The sequence below is a fragment of the Halyomorpha halys genome, unplaced genomic scaffold (assembly GCF_000696795.3).
Source record: "Halyomorpha halys isolate HHAL.00 unplaced genomic scaffold, Hhal_1.1 Scaffold730.1, whole genome shotgun sequence".
Classification (NCBI taxonomy): domain Eukaryota; kingdom Metazoa; phylum Arthropoda; class Insecta; order Hemiptera; family Pentatomidae; genus Halyomorpha; species Halyomorpha halys.
Window position 1 is genome coordinate 609,664 of NW_027110275.1, and position 26,783 is coordinate 636,446.

The following is a 26,783-nucleotide window of genomic DNA, read 5'->3' on the forward strand; positions in this document are numbered from 1 at the left end:
AGTAACATTAAAGTCTGAGGAGTTAAAAAGACACGCTTGACGAAAAAACGTGAAGTGAAAATCAATTTTTCAGACATCAAATATCTTGAAAACTAACGATACAAAAAAATTAGTACGCACATTATTTAAAGAACTTTGCACTCTCGATATCCTGAAATGAAGCCTGACCCGATCAACATAATTTTGTTATGTAAGCCATCACCCGACATGATCTGGGGCGGCTTATTATAGACCACCAATATAAATGAAGACTAGAAAGAAGTTATTGGATATTGTGGAATATTGTAAACATTTCCATCCAAAAATTTATGTGAGTTTTGAGACCGACGTATTTGAAATATTACTCAGAAAAAGAACGTATCCAGCATTAAATCCGGAACTTCTTACTCATTTAAACGAATCATTCAGATGAAAGTGCGGTGTAGACCTTTAAGCATTAGGTTTTTAGAGCTAACGCCAAATAATCTGAATGAATTGCTTCATATTCGATTACTATATGTGGGAGTAGCTGTAGTGATGTTGGTTCAGCATCCCTAAACTACATTAAAACTTATTTAATCCCTACCGCCAAAGAAAAAATCATTGATTTGTGAAGGCAGAAGAATGATAACAAACCTGTCACTTCAACTGAACATTAATCATAAATGCCAACAAAAGTTAATGAGTTGTTTAGAACTCAAGCCAGGACTAATTATACTACGTACTTCGACAGGGTAATTCCTTTTTACCTCTATTAAGATTGTGCTAAAAAATTATGATCTACAGAACTTGTGTTTAGGGCGTTGATGACCTCAGGGTTTTACGCCCTAAAACCCCAGACAATAACAATCTACAGAACTTCTATTGGTTACTCATATTATACATCGACTTCTTTGGATACATGTTGTTCCTTGAACTACTCGGAGGTGAATGTATTTGTTTATTAACTATTTTTCATTGTTTTTTGTATAAACTTATTACAATCGCCCTGGCAAACTAACACTTCTATCTTACCTTAACGAACTATTAAAAGCTTGGGATTTTTCAAGTAATTATAAATATTATAATTTTTGTTGTTAATTTTGAGGTTGATTTAATTTGTCATATTATTATTTATTTTCATGATAAAGATCAGCGAATGAAATGTTATGCTCACCAGACCCACCTAATTATCCAGATAGTGACATTGGATCTGAAATAATTAGTGAAATAACAATGGGTGGGGAAGAGAGTGAAGATGCATCTGCTGACAGTGGAGATGAGTTACCTGGTCAAATTAATTATTACCAATTGCTGCCTCAAGATATTTCATCTGGAGAAAGCAATGGGAATGTAAGGTTTTGAAAATATATGTTATGTGTTAATCTAAGTTGAAGGCAGGTATATGATATAATTTAATGTTAGTCAGCCTATTATTTATTCATTTGTAATTTTACTTTATGTTAATCCAAGAATTAATTTTCTACTGATGAAGCAACTGGTAACATTTTAGTTGTGAACAACCTCCCATTTTAAATTATATTATTTTTCCCTGTATTAGTTCACAATCGTAACACCGACATGGTGGTAGAAATGTACTTATTTATATACAATGTGAAAATGGTCAACCCTTGTTTTCAGTTATTACCTGAGACCATGAAGTGGTTCTTATTTGTACCCAGTCTTAACTGAAAAGAATCTATTGGGGGTTTATTTATTCCTTTTGAGTGAGCGGAAGTCAATAGTTGTGATCTAAAAGTAGTATCAATAATAGTGTAGATTATAATCCACAACAATAAAAATTTGTGTATAAGTGAGTACATGCCTGCCCATCATATGATGTGACACTAGTGTACTCTAACCTTTTTCCTTACATGCGGGTGATGTTTTTGAAACTTAATGACCAAATGTTTTATTATAGGCCTAAAATATTATATAAAACTTGTTTTTTTTAAGTGTTTCGGATAGGAAACTTATGGTCTCTCTGTCAAAAGTGGTAGGATAAAGAAAAGCAAGTCTTTTTTCTATTCTTAATCTCTTTTTACATAGAAAAATGAATTCTTTGCTTAAGCTTTGATGATTCTCAATAAATTGTTAATATCTACTGGAAAACTACACTTTATTTTACTCCATTCTTGATCTTGTTTCAGTTTTAAATTTTTATTAATTAATTTACCTAAATATTAGCACTTGACTTTGTGTTAAAAAATTGAATTCTATCTATCGAAAATCTGTTGTAAATGGATTAATTTTCCAGGGACATTCTATAGCAGAAGAAGATTATTCATTGGAACATAATGAACCGCATACTGCAGTAAATGGAGCCGAAGCAACACTTCAAACACCAACCAAGGTAAAATTTTAATTTCAGCTCGTTTCATTTTTTTGATCATTGGCTAGTTGAAATTAATGAAATTGGTTTAATTAATTGTATTAAAATAATGAAGCTAAGAATAAGAGACAATTTTTCATATAAGGCTGAACTATTGAATACAACAATAATTGATCCCAAAATAGTGGAAAGATAGTTGAAAGGTAGGTTATCGTGAATTATTTCTGGATACATGGAATCGCGATTCATAAAAACTAGGGTTACCAATAGAGCAGGATTATCCATATAGGCCTTGAGCCCATCAGATCCTAAGAGTCCTGTGGTAATGGAAAAAAATTACATTTAAATAGCTTTAATTAGCTTTACAAAGATTTTTTTGTTTATTCTTTAAGGACAAAAAATTTTAACTAATAAGCATACATGGTACATACTTCCTTTTTTCTCTAAAATAAACCTCAATTACAATGACAGACAGAAAAACCTCAATTACAATGACAGACAGAAAAACCTCAATTACAATGACAGACAGAAAAACCTCAATTACAATGACAGACAAAAAAACCTCAATTACATTAACAGACTAAAGAGGGTAGAAGAAAGCATCAAAAAGTTCTCCAATTTAGAGTATATTTAGGCAAAACAAAGGCTGGCTGTAACTTTAAGGTAAGAAAAAGTTTAACAATGTATTCAGTTCTTTACTTTAATGGAAATTGAAGTGTTCAAGAAAAGAATTTCAGCTTCACGAAACGAAGATCTAGACTTTCATTTTCTAATTTTAAAAAAATGTTTGAAAAGACTAAACTCCAGCAAGTGTTTTGTATAAAGGGTCTTTTTGTGGGGTTAAAAGGTCAACATACTCTACAGCCAATCCACCATCCAACAACTATAACTATGGTGTTTCTGCATGCGGTTCATCGACAAGTGATACTTAGGTAAGTGGTTCACATGTTGAAACTCCACTGAATACTCAACATGAAGACCTGCCTTCGTTCTTTTCAAATATAACATCTGACGATATATAGATATCAAAACCGAAGTACTGTTTGTTCAATTTCACTGCATATTTTATTTCACTTGTTTTTATTTTCCTTTTTAAATATTTAAAATTTCCATTGAAGTAAAGAACTGAATACATTGTTAAACTTTTTCTTATCTTAAAGTTACAGCCAGCCTTTGTTTTGCCGAAATACACACTAAATTGGAGAACTTTTTGGTGCTTTCTACTATCCTCTTTAGTCTGTATTCAAATGTTGCTGGTCTCATCCTGACATACTCAAAAAACCTTTCCAGTTGGTCTCAGAATTCTTGAGGAAAATAAGTTCATGAAGTTTGCCCATTGTTAGGTGGGAAAAACGTTCCTACTGGCTTTCAGAGTATCAGTAAACAAATACAGTGTAACCACCTTGTTCTGACAAGGATTTTGGACGTGACATTTTTGTCCAAATTTTCATGCATAATAACTGTAGGTTTGAACTAGTCCTGTTTGCTGCTGTGTGAAAATATATATATACATATATATTGTTGAACAATATTAGTTATTGTAAAAATATTTTTAAGGAAATACAAGTACAGTCAATTAATGGTGACAAATTAAAAAATATATATTTCTGAAGGTAAATTGATTTTGTTTGTATCGGTACGGCAGTTCATTGACAATAAACAAAAGGAAGTCAATAAAGGATATAACATCAGTATTTATAGGACTACAAAACAGGAAGCTTCGTAGTGAGCAATAATTTTGCTAATGATTTCAGAGTTGAGTTAAAGGTATTTATTTCTGAAAATGATTACTTAAATGAACAGATTTACAATAATTAATTGGAAATGTTTAGCAACTCATTATATCACTTTTGAATCAAAACGCGTCAGCAGAACACAAGTCTAGCAAAGAAAGGATAACCATTTCGATTTATGTCAATGCGCCAGCTCAACAGAACCTGAAATTGGCTCCTTTAGAAAAGAAAAAAATACTAGTTCATCTAAAGATACCAGAGTGAAAAATATAACCAATGTTATTTATTAAACATAAGTTATAAATATTATGCTTTGCACTTTTTTGTGTCATAATAGCAACTATCTGTAGACACAGTCCAGTCAATCTGTTTTGTTTTTTAAAAGAATTTTTATTTTATTTTATATTGCATTTTAGATATTCAGATTATTTTATTTACTATATCAAACCTTGCTTGTTTCATTATGATGTTAATTAAAATATTAGTTTTTCCCAGTACAGTATTATTGAAAATACACATAATCTCTTAATTTTGTAATTGATTATAAAGTTTTTTTTAAATACACAATATTATTAAACAAAAATATTAAGTATTTTTTCTATCATTGTAACAACCATTTTCACAAATAAAAACAAAAAGTATTGCTCATTTTTATTTATTTATTATTATATAATAAGTTTTTGTGCCATGTACTCTGAGAAAACATGTTAAAAGTATGACTCTCGTAATCAATATAAATTGTCATCAATTTTACATGATAAAACTAATTTACATTATGATAATAAAATCATAATTCAGCTTCTATATTATAGTTATTTATCTTATACAACAATGGAACATGCACTCATTAAAGGAGGAATTACTTTTGTCATAATCTAAGCCAAATAATAATGAACTTTAAAAATCTATGCTAGACAAAACTAATTTACAACTCAGTACCTACATGAGAAACATGCACTCATAGAAAAGTAGAATCATTTCACCATGGTTAAATATATTTTGAATAACATTGTCTTATTCTTATTTTACTATATCTACAGTTTATTAAGTCATTAAGAGCATGAAGGATGTACAAGAACTAACATAATTAAATATGATTGAAAAAGTATCCAAAACATTAACTGCGGTCGATAAAATGACAATTTAGAATGTTAAACTAATAGTTCAACGAACTAAATAAAGGTAGCAGCACCATCCAAACAGCCAATCCCATTATAATATACCTGAAAATATTTTTTCCATAAAAATAATAATAGTTCACCCTAGCTTGGAAAAATTACTGAAAATTGACAGAAGGGTCCTGAGGAGAATCTATAGGTCCAAGAAAACACAGGAAGGCTACAGGCTAACCCCCAACTAGGAAATCTACAGGGAGATAAATGACCTGGAAACCGAAATAAGAATCAGAAGACAGATTCCAGGGGCCATGATGAGAATTAACTAAAGCAGAAAACAAGAAACTCTTTGACAGAATTTGTGAATATAAGAGCGTAGGAGGATATGTGAAGCAAATGAGAGAGGAACAAAGAAATTGAAAATAACAGACAAGAACTGTCTGGATAGAGAACAGTACGGAAAAAAATTTAAATAAATAAATGTTCTTGCGGCAAATAAATAAAAACGGAAGGGTACTGCGTGGTCGAAAGATAGGAAGCAAAAAGTGATAATATTCCCGTGGTCTTAAAAAGCCGTTTCTTGGAGAAAAAAAAATAGTTTAATTAACTACCAATAGGTAGCAGCACAAATCAAGAGACATAAAATAGTAGTTCCAATAGCCGCCGCAAGAGGTCAGCACCTTCCAAACAGCCATTTCTGAAATCCAGCAGGAAAATTTTTGTTTTGTATTAGGATAGTAGCAGGTCACAGGAGCTCAACAAGTCCACCTGTCCCTTCAGTTAATGGATTCTATCATTTGAGCTCCTGTAATCTCCTACTATTCTAATACAATATAAAAGTTTTCATGCCAGACTAGATGGCTGTTTGGATGGTGCTGGCCTCTTTTGGCAGTTATTGAAACTACTATTTTGTGCCTTTCTTGATTTGTGCTGCTACCTATCGGTAGTTAATCGAACTATTTTTTTTTCTTCTACGAAACGGCTTTTCATGACCACGGGAATATCATTACTTTTTCTCTCCCAGTATCTTCTACTACTAATATTATTTTATAGAAAGAAATATTTGATTGGCTGTTTGGATGGTGCTGCTATCTTTATTTAGTTCGTTGAACTATTAGTTTAACATTCTAAATTGTCATTTTGTTCGTATAAACGAATGAAGTTAATATTTTGGATACTTTTTCAATCATATTTATTTATGCTTGTTCTTAATTAGTTGTTATTTAATATGAAAGCTTTTGTGAATTTTTGATAATACCATGCTGGGGAAAACTAATATTTTAATTAACATTATAATGAAACAAGGTTTGACAATTAACTGAATAATATCTAAAATTTAATAAAAAACAATAGGATAATTCATTTTTTTAAAAAATTGACTGAACAGTGTCAGCAGATAGTTGCTATTATTTAGATATTAACTATTTATTTATTTTCTGGTGACATTTCGACCAATATACAATATATATATATTGTTATATTTTTGTATTTATGCTATCCTTTTGAAAAGATAAATGCTACAATTTTGCAACAAGAAATAATATTTGTCAACTGAAAGGCTCATTTGAGAAATTAGTAGGAGAAAGTTTTAACTCAGTAGATACTATAAAAATATCTTCTCTGAAACAAGTAAAGATTTAGTTCAATTTCAGTCAGGTGGTAAGTGTAAGTGTTACAAATTTTGGTTATCCATGGAATTGAGTTGCTCATTGGAATGGCTACTCTGATCCATGGATAATCAGAGAGTTGTTTCTATATTATTGCTTAAATTAAATTGAGCCATTTGTTATTTATCAAGTTAAATTGTATAGCTGTTTATTGATTATCTGAAATTTTCACTGATACAAACTTTACATAGTTTAGATTTGCTAGAGTGTACTAAACTATTGAGAGTCTGTTTTTACATTTTCTGGTTTATAAAATACTACTTAATCTATTCAATGATTTATTCAAGAAAGGCCATTACCTTAAAATTACCAATAATTAGTTTTTGAAAATTCAACAAAGTTCTATTATAATTTTAAGAGAGGTTACATTGTAATTTTCATGTATTCAAATTGTGTTGGAACAGTTTTTTTCTGGATTACTCAAAATCTTTTTTTGACGCCCTTTTTAAAATAAACGATTCAGTAGCAGTAAAGTGTATAATTGGAAAAAATCATGAACATAGTGTTAATTTTACTGGGCCAATATAATCTAGGTATCATTTTTGTTTTATTACAGGAACGTACAGATATTGAAGTGAATGATGAAGAAGTGAGAGCAGCAATGCAAAATATAATTTTACCCCCTTCTGCTATACCTCCTTGGGCTGTTAATGTTCCTGAGTCGCAGTGGACTGCTTTCCTTCTATCAAGGATAACTAATTTACGCACAAACAATAAATCATAACCGTTGTAATGTATATATTTATGCTTTCACTAGGTAGATTATAAAAATTTTTTGTTTATGTATGTATATATATATTTTTATATAGCCCTTGTTTTAATTGTTTAGGAATCAATAATGTTAAGACTTAATTAAGTTTGTTATTTGTTCTTTAATAAAAGAATTTTTTTGTTGGCAATTTTTCATTTTCAAAATGCCAGTTAGTTATTTGTTTCCTCCTGTTTGTTATGGATCAGGGAGGGTTTTATAACAAAAGAACAAAGAGTATATGTTGCACTAATGGACACTCCAAGCAAAAAGTTTTGAAATATAAAAATCTGCTTCAAACTATGAAAATTGTGGCCAAAAATTCTTAAAGAGGTTATTACACTAAATTCTTTATAAGGAATGCCTGCATGGTTAGTCGCAAAGCTAAATGGACATTCAGATCGATCGTGTAGGGGTAATGCTAATGGATTATGAAGACAAATTTGACATCTGATCCAGATTTGAAGAGAGGAGGTTGTGCAAGTGCTTCTCACATTCTTTTTGCAAGCAAATGCCAAAATAATGGCCAAACAAGCTTTCTGTTAATTATGTATTGAAAGAGAAGTTGAACAAGATCCTTACTTACTATTTGATATCTCATTTGCAAGCAATTGCTAGTCAGACTGATGATGGATGGGTCTTTATGATTCCAGTCAGTCTGGCTTTTGAATGATGACTGACCTTGCAGAGGTCACTTTAGAGAGGTCAGTTTTCCAAAAATGGTTAGGGAAAGGGAAAATTCATTAAAACTTGTGAAATTTTGGGATGCCCTCTCCTCCTTCCAAATAGGTTGTAACATTGTTCATGAGTCTACTTCAGTAATTCAACTCTAGTTCACAAATTTTATAATATATTTCTTTTCCTTAACTGTTAATATAATGCTGCTAGCATCCTGATTTTAGTTTCAGTTATATCATGTTTAGTGGAGACACTTGCTTACATTCATGACTATATCCCTTATGTTTATTTGGTCAGAAGTCATTATTAGCTTTATTCTGCCAGCGTTCATGGCTATTTATCGCTTCTACATATTTCTGAATATGAGTACACTTCAACCATTTAGTACACACCAGGTTGAGATGGATACTGTTGTCCAAATTCCCTAATATTTTACATCCTTGAATACTTAGTTAAAACTTCATCTTTCTTTAACCTCGTTTTTTAATTTTCTCTTCAAACATGTATATAAGGCACAAAAATATTTTTGCCAAATACTAACTTTTAACATTAAATCATATAATTCATTTCTCTTAGTAATTTCTGAAACCTAAAAACATTTTTACTTACTTGTCGGGGTTTTATGGAGCATATTTTGCTCAGCAATCAAGGGATATAAAAAAGTGTAGTCTTAATTGTAAACTCACTAGTTAATATGTACTACTTTGTGTAAGAAAGTAAGAATAATTTTATTAGCATTTATTTTTTCCTTTAAGTTTTTCATGAGTAAATATGCTGTAAGGTCATAAAAAAAGGAAGATTTATTGTAATAGTAAATATTACTTTAATTATGTGGTATGGAAAGGTGATTTATGTACTTTGAGAACAATAGCATAGAACTATTGTCATCTACAATTGAACTACATCATTATACTATATCCAGACGTAATACAAGTTTGATTGTTGAAACTATTTCTTTTTTGCTATTAAGATATTCCATTACTTAAAGGATTATATTTATATATGTACATAATAAATAAAAGATTTTATTCAACTGAAATAATAAATGAAAAACAGTATATATATTTTTGTAAAGAAAATTAACAATAATAATCATAATAACTAACAAGATAGCAAGCAACTCCAACTCTTGAATAACATGAGAACTAATGATTTGAACTAAATATTTCTCATGCAAAATGAAGGAATTATTTTCTTTTGCCTCAAAATATAATAAACTGTTATATCTCGCAAGAGAAGCAAATCCCTTTTTGCAGCAAACTCTTCAACTGAATTAATTAAATAATAAAAAAGGGATGTAATCATTAATTTTACTTTTATTTGAATTATTAATGAGATATAAAACATTATAAAAGTATTTCCCTTGTCAATATGTTTTCTGTTGAGTCATTCATAAATACCTACTATTATTTACAATAAACTATTCTGTACAATTTTTTTTTTCCATCATTCAATATTTCTTACATGTGACTACTAATAGCTAGCAAATCCAGTTAATCCATGTCTGAATAAATTTACAATCACATCTGGTACTGACTGTGTGAGAAGAGACCTTGGATGGTTTCCAACACTTACAAATTGTTCCAAGAACTGCATCATACTAAGGGCTTCTTGAGCTACATCCTGCTTTCCAGCCCTAAAACATAATTTTACAACATTACATATATGATTGTTAATAAAATAAAATTTATGAATAAAGTGTAAAATTAGTTTTAAAATCAAAAAATGAAAATAAAATGACAAAACCACTATTATTTTTATTTTATTTTTTTCACTTACAACAAAGGAGCAAGCATGTATGATTTTGTATATTGGCCTCCAAAGAGTATGTACTGTTTGGTGATGTCAACATTAAACTGTTTCAAGAAAGTATGAAGACCCACTACAAAAGGAGCTATACCTTCACCTGTCCTCTTACAAGCCAAAGTAGCTGAGAACAAAAAATAAGTTTATAAATAAAATGAGTAAATAAATCAAACAAATTTTAAATCAGTTGATAATTTAATATTTCTCTGTCTAAGAAATGTAGATTATATGATTTAACACTTTTTTTAAAAAGCATTTGATGAGGGATTTAAGTTAACTCTATATCAATGGTGCCCAACCTAATAACAACACATGCTACAAGGGTTCTCCATATTGAAGCATACTGCAACTTTCCCCCCCTTACCAATGCTTAGTTCTATACAGTAGAGGGGCTTTGTATTACAAATATTTTTTTCTATTATAAGTTATGAGATTATAATTACACAATGAAAACATTTAAAAACTATTATTTATGCACAACGTTTACGTGTGCATAAATAATAGTTTTTAAATCAGTTAATGCTGATTTAAAAACTATTATTTATACAATAAGTTTATGTTAACAGTAACCATGTTCAACTACTTGCTAATCGTTAATGTCTACTAATTCAGAGTTATTTTAACCTTTCCAAAAATGCTTTATTATGTAAATTAATAAATTATGTGGTGATGTTTAAATTGTAAATCCTGGCAGGTAGCTGAATTCCATAATACTAAATATTATTTTAATTATTAATCAGAAATTTTATATAATAATTTAGTCCATCTTACAAAAATTTGTATTTATGAAACAATATAACTCATTAATTGAAATACATAACTATTGACTTCAAGATATAAATTGATTAAACATTTATGTTTCTTCAAAGTATTTTGCTCATGTTTTTTCAGAGTGTAAAAGAATCGTATACCATCTCTTAACATTAAAAATAAATACATAAAATCTACAAAAAACAAGATGAATAAAAGTTATGATACTTAATTTAATAAGTATTCCTAAAATTATCTTTTCTGAAAAAACAAGGACTATTTGTAAATATGTAATGTGTATATGTGTATATAAATAATTGAAGACTAAATGTATTATTATTATTATATGGGCAACAGACTATGGAGGTCTAAGTCCTCGCGCAAAGAATTTCCTAATACATCGTGCGTTTGCGCGTTTCTTGATGTGTTTTTTTCATAGGGTGGATTCGTCACTCCCACGCCTATTTTTTTGTTGAGTGCCACCCATTGGCTAATGGGCCTCACAAATACCCGGGGGAGGTTGTGAGTTTTGCATTATTTTTGTGCTTGAAAAAAGCCTGGGTGGGACCAGTAGACAACCTGTGGGTTGGTAAACTGGCGCGTTACCACACTGCTACCGCTTTTAACTGCCTCATGACCACTGTGGCACCAGTTCGAATCTGGCGTTAGGCTAGTCATTTCTGTGGCAGTCTCACGAAATGAAAACTTGATCCCACCATGGTTATAATAGGTTGGTTACCTCTAGACACCTTCCCCTCCCCATATGTCACAAATGACCAGGAAGGAGTGGTTAACATTTCAACGACGGTCAAAGAGTTAATTCACACCCCTAAACAATCATTAGTCTCCTTCCAATTGATTTAAAATTGGTGTAGTAATATGGTTATATATTATATTATGTAACAATACAAATTATTTCAAAATGCAGAGTATATATTAATATTTCATTCCAGAAAGAGATCTTGAAGCAAAAAAATAAATTTATGTCAGCTGTGTGCCAAGTCTTATAAATTAGTAGTTTGCTTTCTAGTGAGAGATGAGAGGTCCGGCTGAGCAGTAGGTATAGTTGGCTGAATCGTCTGTTGAGTTCTTGTCTTTTAAGTCTAGTATGTTGGTTCCAGGTGAGTGTTTTGTCTAAACTGAATCCAAGTTCGCACTGTGTCGGATCTGGGTAGAGGAATATTATTAAGAGTAACAGGTGGACAGAAGGTGTGGCGGAGAGTGAAAGTCACATGGGTGCATTTCGATTCATTGACCTTTATCTGCCATTGGTTACACCATTGCTAAATCTGGGTGAGGTGTGTTTGGAGATTGGATGAGGCTGTTACAGGATCAGGATGGGAGGATAGGATAGCTGTATCATCTGCAAATATTGCCAGGAACGTGTCTGGAGTGATGGAAATGTCAGCAGTGAAGAGAATGTAGAGGACAGGACCCAGGACACTGCCTTGATGGGGTAGATATTTGAGCACTCGGAACCACTGGGAACTCGAAAGGAACGATATGAGAGGTAGGAGCAGAGGATAAGGTATAAGGTTTGGGGTAATATGGTTTTGAGCTTGAAAAACAATCCGACATGCCATACCCGGTCACAAGCTTGCACTATGTCCAGAAAGGCACCTGAGCAGTGTTGTTTTTTTTTCAAGAGTTGAAGAGATATAGTCAACGACTCTGAGGTCTTGTTGAACTGTGGAGTGCCTAGGGCGAAATCCAAATTGATGTGCGGGAAAACTCAGTGATTCAACGTTTTAGGAGGATTTTTCTAAAATTTTGGGAGGATTGGTAGTAAGCTGATAGGTCTATAGGAAGCAGGATTATTAGGAGGTTTTCCTGGTTTTGGAAAGAGAATTATAATGGAATGTTTCCAAAGGACAGGAAAATGGGTTGTTCTTAGGATACAATTATAGAGATATGTAAGGAATATTATAGCTTTAGGAGGAAGTTGGCGAAGGATTTGAGAAGTCAGAAGATCATACCCAGGAGATTTATGAGGAGTTAGCATCCATTAAACTATTGTCTGTATAAAATAACAGTGAAAATTTATAAATTTACTTACCTAAGGATTTATCATATGTGAAGCGTGGCACATGAACTGAAGAAAATAAAAATGCAAAAAGAGATATGTATGGTATATTTTTGCATGTAATATAAATACTAGAATAGGGATCATTAGCTCCAACCCACATCAGGAGCTCAGATACCCTACTTATTTCTGAAGATGATGGGGCAGGTTTCGAATTATCTTTTTCATGGTCCAAAACTTCTATCAATAGAGCACTAAAATAGAAAAAATAAATTAAAATAAAAACCTTTTATAAACTATTTGATATCTCAAGTACAATGAGTTACTTACTCATTCACAGCTTGTAATGAAGATGTATAATTACGAGCATGGATTTTGGCACTTTGGTTGAGAGTGAAGGATATTTGTTTTCTTAGTATCTGAAGATTTCCAATTAATACTATTACATCAAAAATGTTAATAGCTGAAAAAAGTCTCGAAAGTCTCGTAGCAGCAGTAGGATATAACTTTGCTGGTTGATCTAAAATATGCATTTCTGTTAATTGCTGATCTAAGTTTTGGTGCACAAAATAAATTTGTAAACATAAACAAGACCTAATTTTAAATTTTTACATGGAAAAAATACTTTAATTCTGTGGATATTGGTACAAATAAGAACCATCTTAAGTACCTATAAACTACTTAAGCTGTAATTTAATAATTACAATATTAACAGATTATCAGAATTAACAAATTATCAGATGCAAGGTGATGCAGAACTTTTTGTAATGCATTTATTTCAAATGAAACTTTCACAAGTAAAAACTTGATATAAAATAGATATTTGCCTTATTTTTAACTTACCTACAGTAATGGTATAAGGAGAAAGTGATTTAGCAATACTACCAAACATTTCCAGCCATGCGTTGTTGTTGCCAGCTTCCTTCTCAAGGAAAGTCACGATATTCTAAAGCAAAAACAATTTAAATTAGAATTAACATGAATATTTATTCCAAATTTCTAATTACTCCAGAGTTTTAATCTTTTAAAGTTTTTGTTAAAACAATTTCAGTATTTTATTATAAAAAAACGATAACTTTAAAATGAAACACATCTTCTGGCCTCTGTAATTATAAAATTTTGTATTACTAACAGAACCTATATAGTAGCAAAAAAAAAAAAAAGTCAACAAAGTGGGTCAGCACATCAGTATCGACTTTTATACTATAACTAAAATTAAGACAACTAATTCAACAGGTACTGTTCCAATACCTTGATAAGTTCAACTGGTTTTATTATGTTTTTAAAAATTTATAACCATATAGAATATCTACAAGGTTATAACAGTATTAATTGATTGTAACTGTGACAGCTAGGATATATTAGAAAGCTCAAAAAAATTAATTCAATTTATTCAATTTACCTGTAACTGCTTTGCTATTATAAAAGATACAATCCGGTCGAGTCCAACTAAACCAGGTACACTAACAGCTTTCAATATACGCTTAAAAAGATCTAAATCTGCAACTTTTAGTTTTGTTTTGATATCTATCCATGCTGAATGCTGCTCTACATAAAATGTACTTCTATAAAATAAATAAGAAATTATACTAAAAACTTATAATGTTACTTTTATTAAATATTTAAAACTACTAACTTTGGATCTATCGTATGAAGCAGTTGTTTAGCAAGGCGTCCCATGAAAGTAGTACCTAACAGGTCAGTATAAATGCCTTTGCGTACAACATTTTTACATTCAATGTCTACACTAGCCATTATGACATTTTTAAGTTCTTCCTAATAGAAAGAAAAAAAAAATAGTTTACAACGATATATTGACAAATGCAACAATATAATATATAATATAACAATTCATATATTAATACAATATATTGACAAATTAATGATCATAAAATATAATGCTTCTCATACGGAAAAACATAATCAAAAAAATTAAATATCTAACCTGCCACATTTTAACACCATTGACCCCAATGTAATCTTGAACATATTCAAAAGAATTTCTATGACCTTCCATAATTGTACCAAGTTCTTCCAGCCTCGATTTCAGATCCAACTTAAAAATTAGAAAAATGATTGTATTTAACAGCTCCACTTTTGTTGATATTGTCCAATAGTATTGGAATTGACTCAATGGGAGACAAGAATTTTAGCTTCTAAAGTTTTATCCATTTAAATTGATCCGATACCTGCCTGTGGCAGGTGTTAGAAGATAGTAGCTAACGATGGGCTACCAATGTATACAGCAGTAGTTAAGTATCGGTATTATTATCAAAAACCTTATATTTAACAAATGAGTATCATTGTTTTGAAATAATATTAGCAACACAAGAAATATTAGCATGCAGCCATTTTAATTTAATTACTAACAATAAATTTTAAAATGATATTCAAATAATTATATTAAACATGAAAGAAGAAATTAAAATATTGTCAAAAGAAAAGTTAGCTTTTATCTTTATAATCCTTATTAATATAAAGATAGATAAACAATTAACACATTACCTCAACTTTTTATTATACCTTTGATTTTGGTGTAAAGTTTAAACCTGCATCAAGAGCAGCTTTGATATGCAACGTCAATTCATCCCTTATTCCACTCTCAAGGAGCTCTCTTGGATCTACCCTAACTATACCAACAAGTGTAGACTTCATATTGAGAAGACCTTTTGAGAAAACAGAAACTCTGTGAGTCATTTTAGCTACCTGTTATAATTAAAAAACAAATAAAAGTAAGTAATCAAGTAACACACTCATGCTCACACATATAGAATATGAAGAGCGTATGGAAAGAAAAGTATAAGAAATGCAAATCTCTTATACTTAGTTTGCTATATGTTCTCAATTGCCTTCATACTCCACATAAATATTGATACATTCTATAAAAATTTACTAAATCTATATTTAAAATGATTAAGATTTAAAAGGTTATATGTCTATTTCTCATAAATACAGACTTTTTGACAAATTAAAATTTTTCATCTAAAACTTATTTTTAAATATAAGAAGATGTTGTGGTCACAACCACAACCCTGACCATCTTCTTATATATCAATTTTTACGATCAACTATATATACAAATATAAAACTTATTTTGTTTACTTCAAAAATTAAATTTTCCCATGTCAAATAGGTTTTATAAATCAGCATTTTCAATTTTAAGATTTGATGTATCTGTATGAAGATCTAAATAATTTTTAAATGGATACATAATGAGGTGTAGATAGTTGACCGTAGATAAATGATTGGAGAAGTTTGTCGGGATAATGGAGTGCGGTCAGCAAAGAACAACATTAATAAACAAAACCATAAAATAAATAAATAAGTATATAATATAAGAAATAAATAAGAAACGTCGGCATAAAATAAATAAATATGGTTTTGTTTATTTATGTTGTTCTTTGCTGACCGCACCCCCTGACAAACTTCTCCAAAAATTTTAAATAGATACATTGAATTCTGATAGAATACTCCTTATTTATTTATTTTTTAGACAACAAAAATTGCTGAAGATAAACTTAATTCAGAGTGTTTAAAGGTATGTATACACTGGGATTCTTTGAGTTCATTCAGAATCCAGGCTGCGTAGAGTCATAGTTCGGAAGCAGCCCCGACACTGCTTCGCAACAAAACACCGTGTATACAGCAAAATTTAGTTCAAATTCATCAGTGATTTCAAAAACGACAGAAAAAGTTGCTTTCAAATTAATTATTAAACAACATTCAAGCATACATTGCTTTTATAGCATCAAACAACCCACCCTATCAGACTATCTACTCTACAAAATATCAATGCAAAAACAATCAATACCACCTTAACAATAAAAATGTTCAAATGATCAATTAGTGAAGCAGAAAACAAGAGTGTTTTCTGATTTATGTCAATACCGGCCAATGTTGGGCAACAATGAGTCTGAGAATCCTACATTGATAGGATTCAAAAGACACAGAAAATACAAGCCCACATCACACCAGATTCATCGCAACAATGAGTCTGGACGGCCTGAACAGAGATGAGATTCCCTGCAGATGCAGAGTCCCAGACTACTAAACTTAATAGGGAAATCTAATAATAAAACAATAAATAAAGTATCATAAGAAAATCATCCATAGGGGCCAGGAGTAAGAAAAAAGTAGAAACATAACTAAGATTTACTGAATCATACCGTTACAAATTTATAAATACTTACTTTAAATCTTGCTGGTAAACAAGCCATATCCCGTAATTTCTCTTTATCTAACCGTGTAGGAAGTTCAGGAATTTCGTTTGTCATAATGAGAGCTATTTGAGCCATAAGTTGAAATACAGATCTTGGAATGACTTGCAGGAGCAATCTTACACGATTCAAAAGCTGATGGCTGTAGTATATCGAAACTGAAGGTAAATCACCATCATCAGCCTGGTTTATACGGAGGAGAGGAGTTTCCATAGCTGAGCTCAACTAAAAAAACATTAAATCTAAATTAATAAAATATTCATAAAAATTGCTTGAAGTAAAAAACAGTAATTGTAATAGTCATCATATGCAAGATCAGTAAATCAGTACTATTTTTACTTATTAATATAAGGATCATAGGATTATCTAGGAGGGTACACTAGAACAACGGAACCAGTAAAAAGGAGATACCATGCAGAAATACTTATTCACCATCAGGTCACACTTCTTCCAAACACTCACAGCTCTTCACAGAGCTTGGGAATTAATGTGCCAAGCTCCAAGAACATGGTCATAGTAAATGGACCCCATATGCCCTGTTGTAGCAGACTGGAGAATGCTGTCATTGGCAGCCGCCTATGAGGTAAGCTGCAGAAAGAAACAGGGTATGGCCGGGATGAAAAATGTAGTTGATTGAGTTCATTTCAGACTTCAGGAGAAAATAGGACTAGATCCAGTGGGAAGCTGAAGGTGATGTACATAATGCAAACAGTCCTGAATAATGATTCAATTTTAAAGTTTACTAGCAGAAATGTGATATGGCACCATGGCCAAACCTCTGCAGCCTAAGGTAGGGTCAAATAAATAAGGTGCAAAACCATTTAAGGATAATTCTGGCACAAACATTTTTAAGCCTAACAAGAGTGCGGTGAAATTTATCTAGCATGAGAAGAGTGCCACGATGGAAAATGTAAAGGAACGCTTGCTAAAAAATTCTTAGGGGTCAGCTGATTGCTTGTGAAAAAGTAAATAACAAGTTTAACAGACAGATAACAATTTACATTTGTCAGTTTATTTATGAGATTTATAAACACCCTACTGTTCTTGAAGAATTATATTGTCCATTTTACTGTCATTACTTTACAAGCAAAAGTTTAATTAAACATTTTAAACACAAAATAATTTTAACCTTAAAATTGACTCTAGTGTTCAATAAAATAAAAAATATTCTTACATAATTTTATTTGAAATTATTACCTTAAGAAAAACTGATCTCAGCCTGCTTACAGTTACAGGATCATTTTTTATCCTTTCTTGGATTGAATTATTATAGTGATCTATTAATATCCAACCATAGGAAAAATCACCAATGATCTGCATATTAACCAGAAGAGTGTCTCTTACATTAACAGCACCCAGCATTTCTTTTAGAAGATCACAGCATTCAGAAACCAATTGTTTTACACCTAAATTATTGTTTATTTGACGAAAACCTAGAAAAATGTCACTCAAAAAATTAAAACAAATATAATATATATGAAAAATTTTGAATTATGACAAATAAAAATAAAATAAGAAATTAAAGCATACCTTGCAACTCTTCTAATGCTTGAATCAACTGAGCAATCTTTCTAGCTGAAATGTTAAGTTCTTCGATTTTTAAAGAATCTATTTCAACTGATATGTCACTAAACCATTTCCTCAAACTTTCTGAAATTATTATTTTCTTTAAATATTAAAAAAAAAACAGATACTACATACTTTTGAAAACAACATTAGCGTAAATTATGCTTAAATATGTTTTATTTCAAAACTTAATGAAAATGATACAGCATACAAGTGAAAAAACAATGAAAATGATGTTACAAAATCAAAAAAGAAATGAATTTCTTAAAAAAGAAAAAATCTGAATTCAATATTAAAAATTGATTGTAAAAATGGCAATCAATCAAGGTCTGTAATTTTTGTAGAGCAACAAACATTCACCAAGTACTTTGGAAAAAGGTTTGATAAAAATTTGGCTCTTTCTATTATAGCACTCAATGGAACAAATTGACCATCCTCATTTTGTCCTTTTACCCTTCAAATTATCATTTATTTTTTTTTTTAAACAATATTTCACTTATAAACAAGAGATCAAGTTATAAAATGTGTTAAACTGATTTTGATTTTAATGATCCTGGTTATGGGGGAAGAGCCCCAAAACATTGGTATGAAATAAATAACTAGAATTCAATTTTCTCCATTTATTTACACTTACTAATATAATTTCTTCATGTTCCTATTACAATTCTGTATGTTTATTTTATTGTTACCAGTTTATTTTTTTTTTTTTAACACAATTAAGTTTACACAAAACTATATTTCTTCGAAAATTAATATTGTATATGTGGTCACAGATGTCAGAGCATGGATCAAGGTCACAGCATGTCAGTGAGGTAAGGATAAAACTGTTTTTTTTTGCCCAATTTAAATTTTGGAAAATGCATCAGGTTCTTTCTTGAATAACATTTTAAAGTGAACATGATATAACATTAATGAATATGCCCAATAAACTATATGCACCTAATGTTTTTAAGATATAACTTTCAACAGTAATGTGCAGAAAATCTGAAAATCCACGCTCACTGTTGGTTAAAATTGCAATTAGTTTTATAATATGTATCACATCATTCCACAAGTAATATTGGCTTTTCAAAAATAAATTGTAATGTAACAATCAAAGTTGGAATAATTAAGAAAATCGTTTGAACAAAATAACTTCACTAATTCCAAAAATAACCTTATTACATTATCTACAAAAAAATATGACTAACCACTTTTTTTTACCCGCATAACTTGCTTATTCCCAGCAAATATCTCAATCAATTCTTGTATTCTTGTCAAGCTTTCTTTCTTTCCAGTTTCCCAATTTTCAGATCTTTCATTCAAGACCTACATTAACAAAAATGAATGAAAATGATGAGGATCATGATCAAAGAATATAATAATAAAAAATAAACAAAATTATACTCACTGATTTAAATAAGTCACTAATCTTATTTTCATACTGTGCTGTGTTAAAAAGCAACTGAAGTATTTTTTCCTCATCTAAGTGTATAATTGAAATAACTTGATCACGAATTTGTTTACATTTTTTATTAGTTTCAATCACTGTTGAATAAAAAATAACATGTAATAAGTCCTGGAATGGCACTGTGCATTGTTTTAAATTCCTATTTATATTTTAAAACCAAATGTAAGAAAATTGATAAAAAATAATAATAATAAATAATAAAAAATTAATGAAGAATTTAATAATAAATCAAGATTGGTGCAAAATTTAATTCCACATAACCTGCATTAATTATTAGTTAAAACAATAAAAAAAAAATTTTCTAAATATTTCATACCTGCATGATGCTGTACTGAGTGAAGGAAAAGCCATCTAAGGGTAACATTGCTATCCCTTGATAGGCTAAGAATATTACTTATGTTGTCCATAAGATAACTTTTACTAAGAACTCCTTCACTTAAAATTTTGTTTGTATCCTCAAGTAATTTCTACAAAAGTAATCAAACGATGTAAAAAAATAATAATATGAAATCTAAAGTATTCAAAAAGGTAATTAATTACTAACCTCAAGGTTTTTTGCATGTTGTTGAGCATAATCTTGAATATTTGAAGACTCCAATGTGTTGGCAAGTGCCATTCTTGCTGCCTTAAAAGGCTCCCAAAATTCAATTAAATTTACTGTCACACCCATATAAATATTTACTATCTAGAAAAAAATCCCTTAATTTTCTTTATTAAGTAATAATGAAAAATTTATTTTTTTTAATACTTTAAAACTATAAATGTGTTTATTTGTACGATAAGCTAGTACATTTTTTAAAAATTACCTTTCAGGTAAAAGAGTAACAAACACAGCATAGATTATTTTTGATGAATAACAGAAAGTTATGAGGAACATAAATTATTTATGAATGTAATATGAAGTGTTTATTTTGAATAAAAAAAAAAAAAAAATCATAAATATCTATATTATGGATGCATTTAAAAATTTTGATATATAATGAGAGGCACCAGCTGGAATTTTTTTATTTTCAGTACGTTCTTTTGTCGGCAAACCTAAGGAGCCGCCGGGCCTAGGCAGAGACACAATCGGCAAAACATTAAAAGTAATGTACAGACATATGTAGATAAAAGAGGTTCCTAGGCACCACAGACCATAAGGAGTTGGAGGAAGACCGTCGGGAAACAGGGGAAGGCAGTCCTGGAAGAGGAGAGTTTGGAGGAAGAGAGAGCGGCTGACCAGTTGGAGGCCAGAGGAGGAAGGTCACACCTCGCAGGGATTCAGCAATGGCTCCCGGGAGACAAAGCGAATATGGATGCTCCACGACAACTGCCAAGCCGACCGACGTACCAAAACAAGTAAGACCTTTTTCCATTGTAATTTAAATGGCAATGATAGAATTGATAACTTAGAGTCAGTATAAATATCAAAGATCCCAACTGGTACTTCTCAATTCATAATATAACAAATAAAGTATAAAGAAACAAGTCTACCATGCTCTCTCATAATATTATTCTTGGTAATGTATATATGATTGTAAATATAAAATATGTAACAAAGACTTTACTTTATAATTAAGAATCCCTTCACGCCATCTCATATATAATAGCATAGTAAATTGGTGAACACGATACAGTTGGAAAGGAACTCCAATGATTAACTATAGATATTAATATCTAGCATACTATGGCGAGGGGGTCTATGGTATCTAGTGTTTGAATTAAATATAGCGCATACTTTTTCAGTCGGTTCCCATCCGGAACCGATAGAGATACATAATATAAATACATGAATATAAATATATAATATAAATACATGAATATAAGAAAAATTTTCAATATAATATGTGTACAGGGAACCCCTAGTCGGACTTGGAAGCCCCGTACACGGCAATTCGTTTATATGAAACCTAATCTTCTATTCTTTAAAGATTTGTTATCAAGTCTAAAATATAATAAATACAGTTTGATTGAAACAATAATGATCAATCCCAGAAGATATAACAAGTTGGTACCTAAAAACAGATGGTATGTGATTTTTCAATCTAGAAATTTCAGCTATAACAGCATTTTCTCCAGATACAAATTGTAAAAGAGATTGGCCACAGAGATTATTTTTTGCATTTTTGAGAAGTAAAAATAGCAATCAATTATAATAAATACAATCATCAATAAGAAATTAATAAAATATCATTGAATTTTTGGACAATAAGCAAGTGAACATGTATGTATGTATATCTTATATTTTTTTTTGTAAGATACACAGATTTTATTAAGAAAGATAAAGAGGCATTATACTGAATAAACTGGTATAAAATGTACAATAAAACTAGCATTTCTTACCCAATTATCAGGAAAAAATTTGTCCACTATTTCTCTCATTCTTGCTGTTTGATTATGAAGAATATTAGGTACAAAAAAAAGTATGACAAATAACATAGCTGCTTGTTGAGCAAAAGCAGTAGTCGAATGTTGAGGTTGAGGAAGGGCTTTTTGTTGATGATAAATATCTTCAGTACGGAGCTTTCCTATGACTAATTCTAAAAATTTGTCATCGATTGGAATCCTCCTAATAAACATAAAATATTGATGATTACTAATTGGCAATAACAAAATAAATAAATCACAAATTAAGTCAATGATATATCTTGTATGTACTATGGATACATTTCTAAATTTATTTATAAGAAATTTAATCTTCTATCTTTTAAAATATTTTTATAATTATAAAATCATCATTCTACAGGACTAAAAAATGTGATGGGAACAAATTCAAACACACTTAAAATTATTGAGAGCAGTCAATATCACTGAAAACAACAGAATCATTACTATTTTTTTTAAATTAAAATTTTCAGAATATAGAATCCAAAATTTTTCAGATAAACCTTATTTATATATATGTTTTAAAGTTTCTCCTACTTGGCTTGACATGCATTGTAATCAATTCAAAGGAAGTTTAACTCTCCTTTAAATTGATTATACAACTATATAATATTCATAATATAAAAAAAATAAAATTCATTATTTTGTACACTTTTTTCTACATTCTGGGTATTATCTCCTTCCATTTTAAATTAAAAATTCTAATCTTGTTTGTCAATCCAAGATTTTAACTTTGATGAACACAAATAATTCACTTATGGAGTTTCAAATAATCATAATAAATATTGCCGATTCTAAAGTGAGCAACAAACTAAAATTCATATTATGAGAATTCCAATACTGAAAATGGCATTTCATTGATTTTTAACTGTTTTTTTTTTTCAGTGAAAATGAACCTAGAATTGTAGTCTGGATTTTCCATTAGAATCGGATACTTATTTTTATCCTATATTTATACATAAAGTTCTTTAATATTTTGTATGTATTTATTATTACTCACAATTAGAACTTTTTAATTAAATTAGAATTAAAGGTACTTTAGAAGACTTTTTAAAAATTTGTTATTTAAACTCTGTAAGACTATTTCAATAAGGATAATGTTTAGCTAATATTGAAGACCATTCAATTCTATATTGCGATGGCAAATTTAATCAAAATCGATAGTCATTTCTGAGAAAATAAAAAAATTGATTCTCTGATGAAGTGGCACTTCCATCTAGTCCATTGTGTCGTAAATGTTGCTCTCACATCCCAGGTATATAATACCTGAAACATGTAATTTCAGTTTTGAAGTACTTTTAATTTTGTACTAGACCATTTTGCAAAACTTGTTTTTTCGACTGAGTGGACCTCAAAACATCTATTTCCGATGAGGTCAAAATTTGGCACAATCGCAATACTTTCCCTTACTATATATTACATTTATAAATAAGTCAAAATAAAATACAATCAAAGTATTAGATTTGAACAAAATTTTTTTATTTATTTTTTTTCGGCCAAGACTCCCCATTGGAGTCCTATACTGCCTAACCATGGTTGGGGGTCAAAGTTCTTTATTTTGTGGGACCGCCACTCAATGAAAAAAGTCAACGTCCCAGGCCGGATTCGAACCGGCACCGCCAATAGTCATCAAATTGGTAAGACTGTCAAAATTAATAATATTAACATTAAATATTAACAAAATTAATAATAATAGTAATGTGGAGTATTGCAAGCAAGGCTAATAATTATACCCATAATATTTCCGGAACAATAACAAAGTTTATTCCTAACAAAAATAAAAATATCAGATGAATTAGAGGTTTAAACGAAATTTTGTTCCAGCATTACTTTAATTACAACTGAAGTAATGAAACCAATAAACTAAAAATAATTTAAAAGATGTTTACCAATTTTAACCAAATTCAAAAAATTATTTGAAAGTAATTTACTTGAAAAGATCTTGAGGATAATTAACAGGCCTTTTGACTCCAGCAGAGTTGGTAAATCCTGTAGACCTAATTAATTGACAGACATGGTCAAGTGTATCTGCGGTTTTGTATCGAGAATATGCCACAACTAATCTCTCTCGTACTGGAGAGATATGGTAAATTTCCATCAAGAACAGCATAACACCATATAAATATATGCTTTCACACTAAAACAATAATTATAAATAAGTATACATTAAAAAATATTTGTATCAATTTTGAACAGCATTGATAAGTACCATTAGCTGCAATCCATCTTCACTTAAGAAAATTGTATCAAGATTCTGTTGGATATACACTCCTTCATCAACTTCTTCTAAGAAAAAGTTTAAGTCCCTGATGTACTTTAATATACTTTCATAAGCATTATAAAACCTTTCTAAAATCTCACCATAATGCTCCCATAGCTCATCAGAAATATCCTGGAGGTTCTGTGAAAATACATAAATTCCATTTCTAAATGGAAAAATATAAAATTATAAATGGCTTATGCAGCACATATCTTGAGATTACCTCATTGCCCTCAATTTTTTTATCGATTGCTTCAGAAGAGGTAAAATAATTAAAATCATGAATTACATCTCCATACTTCTGTTGATCAGATTTGTTATCAAGTCTAAAATATAATAAATATAATTTAATTGAAACAATAATGGCCAATATCACTAGATATAATAACGAGTTAATACCTAAAAACAGGTGGTATGTGGTCTTTCAATCGAGAAATTTCAGCTATAACAGCATTTCCTCTAGATACTAATTGTAGAAGAGTTTGGCCACAGGGATTATTTTTCGCAAGAAAATCTTCTTCCATTATGATCAAAAATAATTCCTAATTAATTCTAACATCGGTTTTAAGATAAGGATGAATAAAGAACATAAAAGCTAATTTATCATTAGTATGTAAAAAGCCTTTACAAGTTTTCAGAAAATGTTCAATAAGCTTTCAGAACGACAACAAATTTATATCCTTATTATTTCATCCATCAGTACATAAATTCTAATATTATAATTCATAAATAATCACTTCTGACCGGAATTTTCTCTCTGTCAGCTTCTGTCAATTCAACAGGTTATATAAACTAAAACGGTTATACCTCGATAACCTTTTAATCAACAGCTGATTCCAAGCTGACAACATCTCCAAATAAAAATATTATATTATTATCAATTGTTCAAATAAAATTAGAATAATATATCTTGTTAAAAAATCTTTTTTCCACTTTCATTGATGTTTTTACCAATTCGGATTGTTCTCTACATCTCCCTACTTATAAGACTTGGTTCCTAAAGTCGAGGTTCTACATTTGTTGCACCATCAGGATATTCTTAAAGAGGGGTTTCCAGGTTGACAGTGCTATTGACGGTAACAGTGATAGTGCAAGCTGTGGCAACCGAGTTAACTGACATGGATGTTGTACTGTCAAGATTTGCTTGACAGTTGCTAGTGCTATCAATTATTTGTATATGTGCGACGACCTTGCTTGAGTTATGTCTGTCACATGAAACCTCTCTTTAGGCCGTATCCTATTTTTTCTATTTACTCCCTACTTGTTGATTTCTAACATACGGAGGTAGGGGGTAATATACAAGCAAGTCTACAAGTAACCAATCTAATCGGCCATGCACTTACTGAACAGTGGTGATCGCTTTTTCGGACTCTTAAAATAGGAAATATACATAGTTTTGTGCCAATCGCACATTGAACTGTAATAAGAGCACTTAACTATTCTAATCAATGAAGCAACAATCGCCAAGGCTCAGTCCTGCTACCTTTGTTAAGTTAGGACACGACCCAATAGTTGTAGTTAATAGTACTATCAACTATCTGCACTTGGCGGACGAACTTGCATGACGAGTATTTGTCGCGTAGATTCTCGTGTCCAAGTTATCAAGTCCAAAATAGAGATCGTCCATTGACAATTGTAGGACAGAAGGAGTTGGTAAACGTACAAGAATCGGTTCATTGATGATGTGGATTCCCCCACATCAACTCAAATCGACTATGTCTAAGGAGATCGCAGTTTTCTTCAAGAAAATATTCAGCCTTTAATTGCTACCTACTCCTTTGGAGTTCTCTCCACTAGAGGTGAAAATGAGCAACTAAGATCTATAGCGATAACGTACGGGATGAAACTACATTAGGCGAGTGTCTATTACACAAGTTGGGAACGTGCAGTTCTGTGACCACATGCGGCTTACATATGTTTTTTATATGGGCTCTTTGAAAGATAGCTCCAGAATTGATTAATAATAGTCATATTGACCTCGAAAATTTTAAAATTAAATAAAGAAGGATATGAAAATAATTTTTAAAGACTAGTGGAGTTGCTCACAGGCTGGCATTGAGGCAGGACCGCGCTGTATTTTCACCTTTAATTACGTAATAAATACGCAAACTAAAAT

At 30.3% G+C, this 26,783-nt stretch overlaps 2 protein-coding genes across 2 annotated transcripts; one reads left to right on the top strand and one right to left on the bottom strand.

Moving 5' to 3' along the window:
* The first annotated feature begins 869 nt into the window (after positions 1 to 869).
* On the top strand, positions 870 to 7,542 carry LOC106685754 (uncharacterized). Its single transcript, XM_014428646.2, has 4 exons — positions 870 to 1,027; positions 1,110 to 1,311; positions 2,216 to 2,311; positions 7,362 to 7,542. The coding sequence occupies exons 2-4, from the start codon at positions 1,123 to 1,125 to the stop codon at positions 7,527 to 7,529; spliced, it is 453 nt and encodes a 150-aa protein (XP_014284132.1). The 5' UTR covers positions 870 to 1,027; positions 1,110 to 1,122; the 3' UTR covers positions 7,530 to 7,542.
* Positions 7,543 to 9,270: 1,728 nt separating this feature from the next.
* Positions 9,271 to 25,557, bottom strand: Strump (WASH complex subunit strump). Its single transcript, XM_014428645.2, has 21 exons — positions 25,067 to 25,557; positions 24,891 to 24,993; positions 24,617 to 24,808; positions 24,339 to 24,544; positions 22,366 to 22,591; positions 20,588 to 20,728; positions 20,360 to 20,510; positions 19,984 to 20,120; positions 19,784 to 19,901; positions 18,558 to 18,677; positions 18,225 to 18,460; positions 17,001 to 17,252; positions 15,334 to 15,516; positions 14,756 to 14,866; positions 14,447 to 14,586; positions 14,213 to 14,375; positions 13,654 to 13,756; positions 13,141 to 13,330; positions 12,844 to 13,064; positions 10,011 to 10,161; positions 9,271 to 9,867 (listed from the first exon to the last, which is right to left on the bottom strand). The coding sequence occupies exons 1-21, from the start codon at positions 25,189 to 25,191 to the stop codon at positions 9,705 to 9,707; spliced, it is 3,432 nt and encodes a 1,143-aa protein (XP_014284131.1). The 5' UTR covers positions 25,192 to 25,557; the 3' UTR covers positions 9,271 to 9,704.
* Positions 25,558 to 26,783: the final 1,226 nt, after the last annotated feature.